Source organism: Alligator sinensis, unplaced genomic scaffold (genome assembly GCF_000455745.1).
Source record: "Alligator sinensis unplaced genomic scaffold, ASM45574v1 scaffold299_1, whole genome shotgun sequence".
Taxonomy (NCBI): Eukaryota; Metazoa; Chordata; order Crocodylia; family Alligatoridae; genus Alligator; species Alligator sinensis.
The window spans coordinates 1,664,962-1,677,559 of NW_005841981.1; the positions used below are offsets into that span (position 1 = coordinate 1,664,962).

The 12,598-nt window shown below is 39.5% G+C and overlaps 1 protein-coding gene across 3 annotated transcripts in view; it reads right to left on the bottom strand.

The window, feature by feature from the left end:
• THRB (thyroid hormone receptor beta) overlaps window positions 1-12,598 on the bottom strand; it is a 210,933-nt gene that overhangs the window by 18,178 nt on the left and 180,157 nt on the right. For 2 of the 3 annotated variants that reach the window (XM_025201007.1, XM_006021193.2), the window contains one exon: window positions 2,009-2,109. In XM_025201007.1, the coding sequence (XP_025056792.1) occupies window positions 2,009-2,109 (101 nt within the window). Of the gene's footprint in view, window positions 1-1,849; window positions 1,935-2,008; window positions 2,110-12,598 lie in introns of those variants that run through there. The other variant, XM_025201009.1, reaches the window with a different exon arrangement.

The window sequence follows — 12,598 nt, forward strand, 5'->3', positions numbered from 1 at the left end:
ATATCAGGGATGGACAAACTTACACTTGAATTGCTTTAAAGGGAAAGGGAAGTTCTCTGGAGCATAAAGCAGCTGTTCCTATCTAACTATTCCAGCTTCACGATCCTATAGCTATATGCTATAGCTAAATCATCCTAACTTTGACACTGAATGAAGCAACGTTAAAGTTGGAGTAGTCTGATTAAACATGTATAACTACAGAGTCATGCAGAGGTAACAGATGCATTGCAAGAGCCTGTATCAGTATTCGTTGGTACTGATATAATTGTTATATCAGTTTGGGTATGGACAATGAATGTTTGCAGCCATTTCAAAAGGGGAACATTTCAAAAGGGCAGCAGCTGTTTGTTTTAATCGTTATGTGTGGACAAGCCAGGAACAATACAAACATAGCAAAATTGTTCCAGCTTTAACACTGCTTCATCCAGGTTAAAGTTGAAGCAGTTTTACTACATGGATCATTCCCAGCTTGTCCACACACAATAATCAGAACATAACTGCTGCTGCCTTTTTGAAACTTTGACTTTTGAAATTGCTTCAAAAGTACATATGCCTATATGTTCAGTTCCCTCAGAAGATTGAACATGATGGCCCTGTAGGATGTAATGAAATTGGCTGCAATTTTATATATACATGTCAAACTCTAACTTGAACCAGTACAATCAAGCAACATCTAATGTAAGCACAGACACCTAGTCCCTAACAGCCCCTCGCTCTGCCTGTATATTACAATATGTGAGACATAGGCACAGTTCTAGAAAGTGACAAATAGTGTGAGGAAAAATTTGCATAAGGCATGGATGCTTTGATCATAGAAATTTTTGTGAAATGCAGATTTTGGACCCAGCCCAGATTAAATTAATCACCAAATTAAATTGATTTTGGGCAGAAACACCTAAAAATGTTAATTCATCTTGCTGGGGAACAGAAACAATTGGAGCAACTTTGCCAGCAAATCACACAACTTGACAAGGAATATACGGGCCCTACAAAACACAGCCTGAAATATGTAGTTATAAAATATCTGTCCGGAAGTCTTGAAAAGGCAGTAGATTTGTAAACATCCCTCTGTTAGCAAGCCACTCACGTACTGGAGACAGGGATTTATTTTTTAAATAATTTGTTGCCAATTATTTGCTCGGCTTAACTCCCTATGCGCACAAGGCTCATTTGAAGTTTTGCCTTTGACAAAAGAATGGCTGGTATATAAAATTTAAGTTGATTTTTTGCATTGATTTTTAGGACTGTTTGGATCTATTGAACAACATATATCTAAGTTTAAATGTTAACAATCTCATGGCAAAATCTCATACTAGTTTAACTATAATTTTGTAGCTGATTGGAGAGCACATCTGTATAAAAGGTCAACAGTTCACAATGTTTTGCTTCCCCCTACTTGTCATCCTACCTGGATGAAGCTGTACGTTTAGTTTTATGCTTTACTCTGGAAGTGAGTGTATAAAACAAACAAACAGAACTCTAATTCAGTTGAGTTTCCAAACTATTTTTTTAAAACATTCCTATTACTTCATGCTACCGAATGCTGAGCTTGCATGGATGTGTGGGGTTTTTGTTTTTGTTTTTGTTTTTGTTTTTTTTTTTTACAATAGGTACAGAAGTACTGGCAATCAAAAAAAAAAATCATATTGACAAGCCAGATTCTCAGCTGCTGTAAAATAGGTAGCTCAGTTGAAGTCAATAGAAGAATATTGTTTTAAACAAGCTGAAACTCTGGTCAAATATATATTAAAAAAATTAGAAAATAAACTTTTAAAATAAAACTAGAAAAAGCTAATTTAACAAAACAACTTCTTTTCAATTTTGAACCTCTGCAGAATTGACTACATACCGGATACATATGGATACAAGGATTATCATCATTAATAGATGTAGTTATTCTCTTCTCATCTGCCTTTATGTTTTGTGACAGCCAAGTACAGCAACTTGTATAAGAATATAGAGTGAACTGGACTGCCCTTTCCAGTTCCAAGCTTTCCACTCTATTTACCTTGCAGCCTTCACAAGTGATGCAGCGATAATGATACCCAGTGGCTTTGTCACCACATACCACACATAGCTCGTCCTTGTCTAAGTAACTGGGTATGTACCCTGTAAGAAAGAGAGAAAGTGGCAGGTAAGCATATAAATATAACTTTAACATTCACTATAAATGTCTTCTACATAGTCCCCATTTCAGAATTCCCACAGCCAAAGACTGAAATTCCTGGATAAAAAAGGTTCTGCTAGAAATGTGATAAACATTTAAAAACAATCTATAATACCATCTCTTTTTCAAAAGAGCAGCTTGTGTTTTTCCTGGTAAGATAAATCTAGAAGGGAAGACTAGGTAACTATTTTTTGGGGAAATACTGTTTTTAAACTCAGTGCCTTAAACATGAACAAGGTGCAATATAACATACTTCATTTTACTTTATTTTATGTAAAACAGATATGTTTGTAGCATGAAATAAAATGGCTACAGTTTATGTAAATGACTGAATAGCTTATTAAAGTTTACTTGCATTGCATTTGTTTCCAAATATTTTTATGGGCATGATTCAGGATGTATAATCAAAGAACTAAAATTATACCAGTCATATTTCAGCTGGGTGTGCACTACAGGGACATATTTAAGATAGGTGAATTTATGACATCTTGGGCATCTTAATGAGGGAATGAAACATAATGGGCACATCCAGACGAGCACAGTCATGCAGTACATGGCTCTGCAAACACGTCTGCAGCGCCACATACTGCACAGTCCAGTGTTTTCTCCACTGCAAGGGCATGCTGCCTGAACATGTGCTGCTCCGTTTTTTTTCCCCTGACAGCCCAGGGGTCAAAAAAACTCGCAGAAAAAAAAAAAATCTAGAGCGGTGCACACTTGGGCAGCATGCACTACTGAAAAGTGAAGCTGGGTTGCCTGGAGTTGCGCTTTGGCTGCTGGCCAGGCACAGTAGGATCTCTACAGCTGCAGCCCCGGGACGCCCCCAGGATGCCAGGTAAGGCTGCTGGGGCCAGTCCAGTGCTGGCCCCAGCATCCCCTACCACTCCAGGGGTAACTTGATGCGCGCCAAAGCACTCGTGGCACAGGCGTTCCCCAGGGAACCAAAAGCCCACACGTCTGGATGCGCTCAATGGGTGTATTTGTACATTCACGTGTATATGAGTGGGAGCGATTTTTTCCCCCCTGAGGACACTTACCATACATTAGCACCTGCAATTATCTATCACTGTTAAATAAACCAGTTGCATTGGTTGGTTCATTTCTCATAACATTCATTTTTAGTACCATCAAAGTGTTGCAAATTAAGTTTAAAAACAAATCAGAATTCTAATAACACAATAATATTTTTTAAACTAGAGAGAAGTTTAAAATCAGAATAAGATATAAGACCACGAAATAAAGTTTTTTTATTCAAACAATGTATTAGCAATCGATTTCTCAACTAGATAGGCTAGGTCTCTGCATAAGGATTATTCAGCATGGGAATTTCTGGAATAAATTCACCCTGTGGGAGCAATGGAAATTCCTGATCATTAGCACAACGCTCTGGCAGACAAGTTAAAGAGTGCATTGTACATGTTTACATGGTACCCCAATGCAAAAGAAGGTGCGGTTTTGATTATGCAAAAGGCTTTCAGTAGTAAGAACAAAGTATCTATCTTTGTCTATTTTATTCAAGGCTCAAAGGTTCAGGGGACAACTTAAAGATTTTCAGTTTTGTAGTTTTTCTAATCAATGTACAGGAGCTGTATACCTAAGAGCCTCTGAGAAACAAAACAACAACAACAATTAAAAAAAAAATAAAAAAAAAATCGCACATTCTCCAGGGAACCAGGAGGAACTAAACAGAATGTTTCCTAATTTACTTAATACTGACATTGAAATGGTTGCCCTCATATTTAGGTGGGAATATTATTATTTCTAATGCAAATGTATTTAAATACAATTCTATGCTTAAAAACAACTTTGTGTTTAATCTCCCAAGCACAGTGCATTTTGGAAGGATAAACTCCTACCAAACCTAGTCACTGTAAGTGAAAAAGGAATTTACTAAGAGGGACTCTCTTGGATGGGGCCCTCTCGTTTATTGTTTTTTGTCTTGAACTAGATGGTAAACTCTGCAGGGCTTTTTGCATTCGTGTGGCAGTAAGTTTATAATGACCCCAAGCCTGTAGGGACACACAGTATGCCACCATAATGAAAATAATAAATATCAGTCGCCATAAGAAAAAAGGAAGACAGCTATTGGCGCTATGTTACATTGTGGTCTGATGCTAATTTCTGGCATCTTATCAAGCCAGAGGCAGCTGCAACATTGGTAAACTGTAGTGCCTTTTATGGGGCTACACTAAACGGGGGTTTTGCAGAGGGAAACAGCTGAGTTGAGAAGAGACTTTCTGCAAAAAGGATTAGATGGGGAAACCGAATCAAATTAGAGCCACTTTGAGAGCTAAGGATGTGTAAAAGTTTCTGGCCAGCCCCAGGGCAACTGATGGACCAGATGGAATCTGGAATTTGGGGAAGTTACTAAGCATTTGATCTTCGCAGAACACCAACTCAAGCAACAGCTCAAAATGGACCTTGTAAATTGGATAAAAATGAACAGGCCTTGTCTGTCCACAACATCCAAGCTGCACTTTAGATATGGCAGAGAGGGGTGAATGTATGGAACTAGTCATGTATACTTGGCTATATAGGTCACCAATGCCAATGGGCAGCATGAAATCTCTTCTAGTGTATGCCACTGACTCCTAATGGACATTATGCTATTGGATGATTTGCAGTTGTGAAGCTCTGCTCTACCATGCCCCTTTCTGCTCTATTTTGTTTCACATTTCCTGGGCAGAACCTGTGCTCAGTCAACATAATGGACACAAGCTAGCAGAGGGTAGTTTCAGGCTAGACATTAGGAAGTGCTATTTCACTGTCAGGGTGGCCAGGACCTGGAACCAACTTCCAAAAGAAGTGGTGCTGGTTCCTACCCTGGGGGTCTTTAAAAGGAGGCTGGACGAACATCTGGCCAGGGTTGTTTGACCCCAGTACTCTTTCCTGCAACGGCAGGGGGTAGGACTAGATGATCTCCTCAGGCCCCTTCCGACCCTACCAACTATGAAACAGCCAAGCTGAAGCTATCCAGCATTACAACCTGGCTAAGTAAGTTCTTAATAAAAGTAAAACACATCTCACTGAAAGTTTTATTAGCCCAGGTGTGCTGTGAGCTTATTGCTCTTGCTGGGCTGACACCATCCTACAATCAGCATAAGGCTGGATCTGCACCATTATCCATTTATCCATCCAGTACAACCTGAGACTGTTCAGCTTAATACCCAACCTAAGACCTTTCTAAGTGGGGTAACACAAATAGATGCTAGTGACCTTGATCTAGCATGTGGCTGTTTCTCTTGCAGTCTAAGATAACTCCCTTGATTTCCAGACTTCCAGCTGCCACTCTGTCTAATCTTACTGTCTTGGCAAGACAAACTACTCAGCAGGAGAGCTTGCTTCTGCCCTTAAGGAATGTGTGGTCATAATCCACGATCAGCAACCCTGTCTGAAATCCATAATACTTGATCAAATTGAATTTTGACCTGTAACATTCTTTCTATGGGTTCAGCAAGAAAAAAATATTTCCCATAGGGAAATGTACAATGAGCATTTCCTACCAGCACTAGAGCGAGAATGAAATCTCTTGATTTAAGCCGAGCAGAATATTTTCGAACGGTATATGTAGATCCTCACATCTTCATTTGAAGAAGTGACACCTTAAACCATTGTATTTGGCCCAAGGCATGCTTCCAGAGTTGAAGAAAAATACTCTTACCCCACCCACGAGAGAGATAAGAAAACCACCTTATATAAAAGGAACTCAAAAATGCCATAGCAAAACCTAGCCACCACCTCCTAACAAAATCAAGGAGTTTTTATAACTTACACATTGTGGCTCTGCCTCAAATATTGCACAGCTTTTCAAAAATAAAATTATTTAAGTGGTTTGCTTCTGTTTACTCAGGGTATGTACAGAAGTTACACTATGATCAACCTAAATGGTTGACCTGATCAAACTAAGTGCTGAACTATGCACATGTTTGCAGAGGTTAGACTGGGCAAAAAGTCACCACCCAATCTAACTTAGTTCACCCGTGTGCAGACCTTAAAATCTGACTGACCTAACTAAGGTTAGGTTGATCTACATGTTTGGGAAGGTTAGATTCAGTAAAAAAAAAAAATGGCTGGTCTGTTGTAACCCACATACATATATCAGAAAAGCCCTTGGATGGATAACCCTTCATGCACCCACCAATCCTTCCCTCTCCCTCCCCACCCCAACATGCTAGTCCTACCAGCCTCCCCACTGGACCCATTAACTCCTCTGTGGACCTGATAGCCCTCCTGTGAACCCATACCTATTTTGATTGCATTTCTGTTGCAGCTCCTGGCACCAGCAAACTTGTGCACATGCAGGACCTGATCTACAATCACATGGCTTAAAGTGAGCTGTGTGATTGTAGATCAGGTCCTGGGAAGGTGTGTACGCGCTCACAGTGCAGCCCCGGGACTGGGAAAGCCCTCAGTCAGCTCTGTTTGGGCTACCATGCCTGTTTAAAAACCAATGAGAATGCCAAATAACCTTTAATTCAAATGCACAGAATGCTTTGCTATCAAAGCAACATACTGGTTGTTCTCAACTTCCACTTCAACTGTGATTTCACTGAACTTTATGCCACACAAAAGGAACTTGGAACCTCGCAGAAGCACATACCTAGCAAAGAAAACGTCTCCTCCATAAACTACTACTGAACTCTTCTGATGAAAGATGCCTTCTTAAAACACTTCTGTAGTTGGAGGGCACTGGAAAAACCCATTTTGAAAGTCAATGAAAAAACATCATTTATCATAAGAGAATGCGTGGGAAGACCAGGATTCTCAGTCTGCATCTGATTACATGGACAAAAATGCCAGACTTCTTAATAGACAGGCAAGGTTTCATAGGTTTCATAGATGTTAGGGCTAGAAGGGACCTTGTGAGCTCACTGGGTGAGCATTCAGGCGTTTCTTGCATGTATCCAGAGTAGGTGCTGGCACCACTTCTAGGGGAGTCTATTCCACACTCTGGAGACTCAGATGGTAAAGAAGTATTTCCTTATATCCAGTCTAAAATGGTCTTCCAGCAGTTTGTGACCATTAGACCTTGTTTTGCCTTGGGGTGCCCTGGTGAGCAGACGTTCTCCCAGTTCCTGATGCACACCCCTTACATATTTATAGGCTGTCACCAAGTCCCCCCCGAGCCTTTGCTTCTCCAGGCTGAAGAGTCCCAAGCCTCTCAGCCTCTCCTCATATGGCCTGCTCTCATGACCTCCAATCATGGTGCAGGTTCTTTGGGTAAATGTGTATCTTTTATTAGATCAACTAAAGAACAATTTTTCCAACTATTTAGTTGGTTTAATAAAAGATAGCACATCTACCCAAAGAACCTTGTCTGCTTATGCCTTAGACCAACATGGCTACAACCAACAACCCAAAGACATCTTAACATAGGTTAGTCAATTAGCTGCATTTCAGAAAAATTCTATGACCAAAGATGCTTTCAATCACAGAAGTGTGGGATGTACACAGGGGACTGAAAAAAATCACTCTTACATACTAAGAATTGCAGAGGCGTAACTAGCAAGTTTTGTCCCCTGGCAGAGTGGGAAGAGGAGTGGATAGCAGATATGTCAGTTTTATCTGCCCTGGACCCAAAATCTCTGGCTGCGTCCAGATAAGCAGGGGAATGTGCTTACAGCGACACAAAGTGCTTTGTTGAGTCACACTGTTCCACTTTGGGCAAACTGTCCTTGCCCAGCTTCTCCTGGCTCGCAGCATGCTAGAGCAGCCAGGGCACAAGTGGAGCAGTAAAGACGCTTGCAGCCAGAGCATCTCACTAGAGAAACAAGTCTCCATTTGTTCCGGTGCATGTTGTTTTTGTGTGCTCTGAGCCACCTTTTTTCCTGGTGTTTTTTTTTTTGTTTTTTTTTTGCTACCGCTAATTTGCAACATGGGGCACATTTTAACATTTCACGCATACGATTTGTGGCACCACAAACTGCATGTGCCTACACATGGGGGTATGGCCCCTGGCTGCTGCTGGCATGGAGAAGTCTGCTCACCTTTGGTTGTGGTAGCTGCTGCTGCTACAACAACAGTGCGGAGTAACCACACTTGGCTGCTGTGGCTATAACTGTGGTGTTGGGAGGCTGCTGCAGCACTATGTACTCTTTGCGGAGCTACTATTCTGGCACCCCCTCAGAATGGGCGCCTGGTGCCAGAGCCCCACATACCTTCTCCACCCCCCATTATGCTGTTGAGTAATTGTTTATTATTTCATGTTTGAAACCAACTTAGTTTCATTTCTTTCAAGCAGAAATGCTCAGTTTTGCATTTGCACAAAAAGAGGTCCGTTTGAAAATTCAGTATTCAGTATTTTGGCACTTTATAGTACCAATCAACTGCATATGGCACAAGGTAATGTATTAAAGGTCTGTTCCTAAAATTCTTATTCCCTGTAGGATGATATGCATGAGTAAGAGCTATTCATTAAATATAAGTCAGGGTTGTTGGACTTGTTCATAAACTAGTTCTGACATACAGTGTCTTGTACGGTGAAAATGGAGAAAGAAAATCCACTACCAGAGCTGAAAAGTAGATTCATATTGCTATTCTGATGATTCAGTCTGTCACTAATGTTTTATAACTCAATCTGACTGGAAAAGAAAAGGACCAGTTTCAAGCAAAAATAATCCCTGTTTTACTTATATATGTAAGTTTAAGAAATGTGTTCCACTGAATTAAGCACACAGCTGAGAGCTGGAAAAATACACTCTGTTCTAGTTCTGTCAATGACTTGCTATGTCATGTCAGACATGCCACTTAATCATTGTGAGCCAAACTTTTCTCTTATGAAAAAACAAGGAAGAGAATTATAAATACAAATAATCTTCATTATTATCTGTCTCAACTGTCTGTTTAATGACTTTTGCAGGATCACTTTAATGCTTTCTGATTTTTTTCATTTCTCATTTTTGCTAACTTATTACCACCAAGAGAAAATACTTTGTAAAACTCTGAAGTAACAAACGTTAGTAAGCAGAATCACATTTCCCTCAACAGTGGATCTGCTTGATGATCTGCATTGTTAGTTTGACCTTTGCCTGCAGTCTTCTTCACCTGATAATATCACTAAACTCCAGTAAGTACCTCTGAAAAGATGCCATTTCAAGGTTACACATTTACAGTCTTAAACAGACTCCAACTGTGCTCAGTTCACAAATGAAAATATGACTTTTCTAACAGCTAGACCTGAAACTTAAGTCTGGATCAGAAAATGTATTAGTTAGCAGCACATGCTACACAAGTGTTTTTGACAGAGTACTGAAAACTATTTAGCTCTACACCATCATGTAAACTGTTGCCATCATCAGTGTAGTTACGTCTGCTGCTAACTCTTGGTACAGAATGTGGCAATGGGGACCACGTTTAACAGTCAGGCCATGATATTTTTGACTTACCCCTTCTTATCAATGTTAAATATTCTACATTTGGGACTTAAAATAAGATTTTCAAAAGAACCTATGCGTCTTTAGAGGTCACATCCTACATTGAAAAATGGCATAAGAAAACCTAAGCCTTATGAAAGTCATCAAAATCTAAGCCTTATGAAAGTCAATAAAGCATAGCCTCTTAAGTTGCACAGGAACTATTTAATATGTTACCCCTACGTGACAATTTTGGTGATAATGTGCAAGGCAAATGTAATTCACACTCCCACAATGAAAGCAAGTCAATGTTCTTTTTTATGAGGTCAAAAAGCAAGCAGACCTGGCTCCAGATGCACCCCAGTCTGTTGGTTAAGAAGATACCAATTTTCTGGTCACAACTATCCTTAAACTATCCATCTGTGCTAGGAGTACCCCAGTTTTTCAAGCTTTAGGAGGACACCTATAGCTCAGTGAGATTTTTTTTTTCCTGAAAAGGTTGGAAGATAACAAAAGCATCAGCCCCTTTTTGCAAACTGGAGTGAGAGTGAGAGGGAGATTTTAAGGGGTTATTTTGGTAAGAACACACTACACTATTTTCTTATCTATTCAGAAAATCCACTAATGTATTTCATACTACAAAGAAGTCATTTTGGACCAATTAATTGGTATGCTCTGACAACTACTGCATGTAAATTGACAGAAAATGTATAAAGAGAAATAATAAGAACATTAACAATACAACAATACTTTGAACTTATGTGTTGCTTGTCTTCCGTGATGTTAAAGACCTTTACACTTGTGGCATAATGTCATTTTACAGCTGGGGAAACTGAGACATAGGTAGGATGAAAACTTTGCCCAAGGTCATCTGATGACTCAAGAGTCATAGCCAGCAAACCCTGTGAGCAGTTTTCACTCACAGAGGGTAAAATGTACTCCATCTGCAGAACTTCTGAGGGTGGCATCCTGGCCCCACAGAGGAAGTGGATGGCAATACTTTCACTGGAGGCAAACCAATTTCAGGATGGACTGTGCAGTCCAGTCTCAGTAGCTCCTATTCCAACCTAGGGGCTGAAAGAGTCCCCTCGGTCCCAGTTACACATGATACTGGGTTACTGGATATTGAAAAATATATTTTCTGCTGCCCATTGCCTGCTTTAGGTCTTCCTCACTGGTGTACGTGAGATGGGTGCACCATGCATCTCCTGCGCAAAGGAAAGACCATACGTTGGCCGTGGCAGCCAGCTGTATTTCACCCACAGGAGTAATGAAGTGTTTGCAGACCTGTATGTCCCTCAACTATATTGCCTAATGCTACAGACTTTTATTGACCTGAATAGTCCACGAAAGACAGCAGAACTGCTAATGTGGATATGTTTTTTTTGCAGGTTCAGGATTTCTGGTGAAGAGCTGACAATAGCATTCTGTGCCCAAGATTTCCAGTTCTTGGTCCTATCCACTAGATATGGCTCTCTCATATAGAAACTGAGCAATTTAAATCTGTCTCTGTACCTCTCTTGGGGACAGAAGTCAAGGCTATAGGCTCTACCAAAGTACAAATTATAGTATCTCATAGCAATGTCACCTTTCAATAATGCATGATACAGCCTGGAATTTAGAAGACAGTCATGGAAAGTAGGAGACAGACACCATCCACTGCCAGTGATTTTCAGGAGTTTACATAATTTTCCCTTAAAATTCATCTCTCTCAAGGCTGTGATGTAGAAACTGAATAATGACTAGTTTCAGTGTACAGAGATAGCTGAAGTAAAGTAAGATGTTTTCTTATATGTTATATAATTTGACTTAACTTTTTAAGTCCTTCTTTATCCTACTAATGACCCTCTCGTAACATATGTCGTAAAGGCTGGCTTCTTTTAGCATTTCCAGGTTCTAGCAGATGGAACCTGGGTTATGGAATCTTCCATCATTGGAGGTTTTTTTAAGAGCAGGTTAGACAAATATCTGTCAGGAATGGTTTAGGTCTAGCACATCCCGCCTTAGGACAAGGGAATGGACTAGTCTGCCTCTTGAGGTCCCTTTCATCCATATTTTCTCTGATTCTATCATTTTATCTTTCACTAGGGAATAAAACAAAAGAGTAAAAGTTTAGACAACGTTGTTACTGAAGAATACAAAGTGATTGTGAATAGCACAAACAGTACTGAGGCTATTATGAATTTCTTGGAACTAACAGGAAACCCAGTTTCAACAATCAAAGTTGTTCCAGGACACCAGCTTAGGGTCTTAATTTTTGCTTTAATGAGATATTACAAAGGCTTCACTAACAAACAAAAAGAATCAATTCTGGATCAATACAGACACACATGCCCTGTGTAGAGCCTTCTGTTCTCGGGTCAAGATTAACAGATTTGTTAATTTTATGATAATTTGGCTGAAAGCAAGCAATAGAAAAGAAGTGTGAATGGATCTCCAACTGTTTAGATATCTCTTGTTTGGCAAATACAGCATTGGAATAGAATTGATACAAGGGTGCAACTCTTTCATTGCTGACCACAGGAATTAGGGTTTAAAAAATCCATAAAAACTTTGCACATTTTGTGTGAACAATCAATTTTCAATAAGCATTTATTGTGATTGAGGGACTGTTCCCTAGGAAAATTGGAAAGTCTCTGAGATTTTTATGAAGCGTGTATAATATATGGCAAACATGAAAGGGTGGACAGGTTTTAAAAATAGCATTGTATTTTCCAACCCAACAGGTAGGAAGTCTGTGCATGGATTAGTAAAGATATTGAATGTCTCTGTGCTAAAACAATTTGTTTTAAGCCCTGACATAGATACATCAATTATTACTTAGGATCCTTTAACATCTTGAAATATATATTCATTCACTGACATATGCAGTGGCAAATCCCTATTTTATGATAAATTAACCATAACTAGTATCTTATAACTGAGAATGAAGACATGGAAAAATTTTACAAAAAGTTACAAATGTATCAATTAAAACCCTTCATTATAAAAAAACCCTAAAAATATTTCAAATAGAAAAATGTGCTCTGTCCATAAATAACATTCAATTTGACTGTGTTCTCTTTCGTTTAATCTGTTT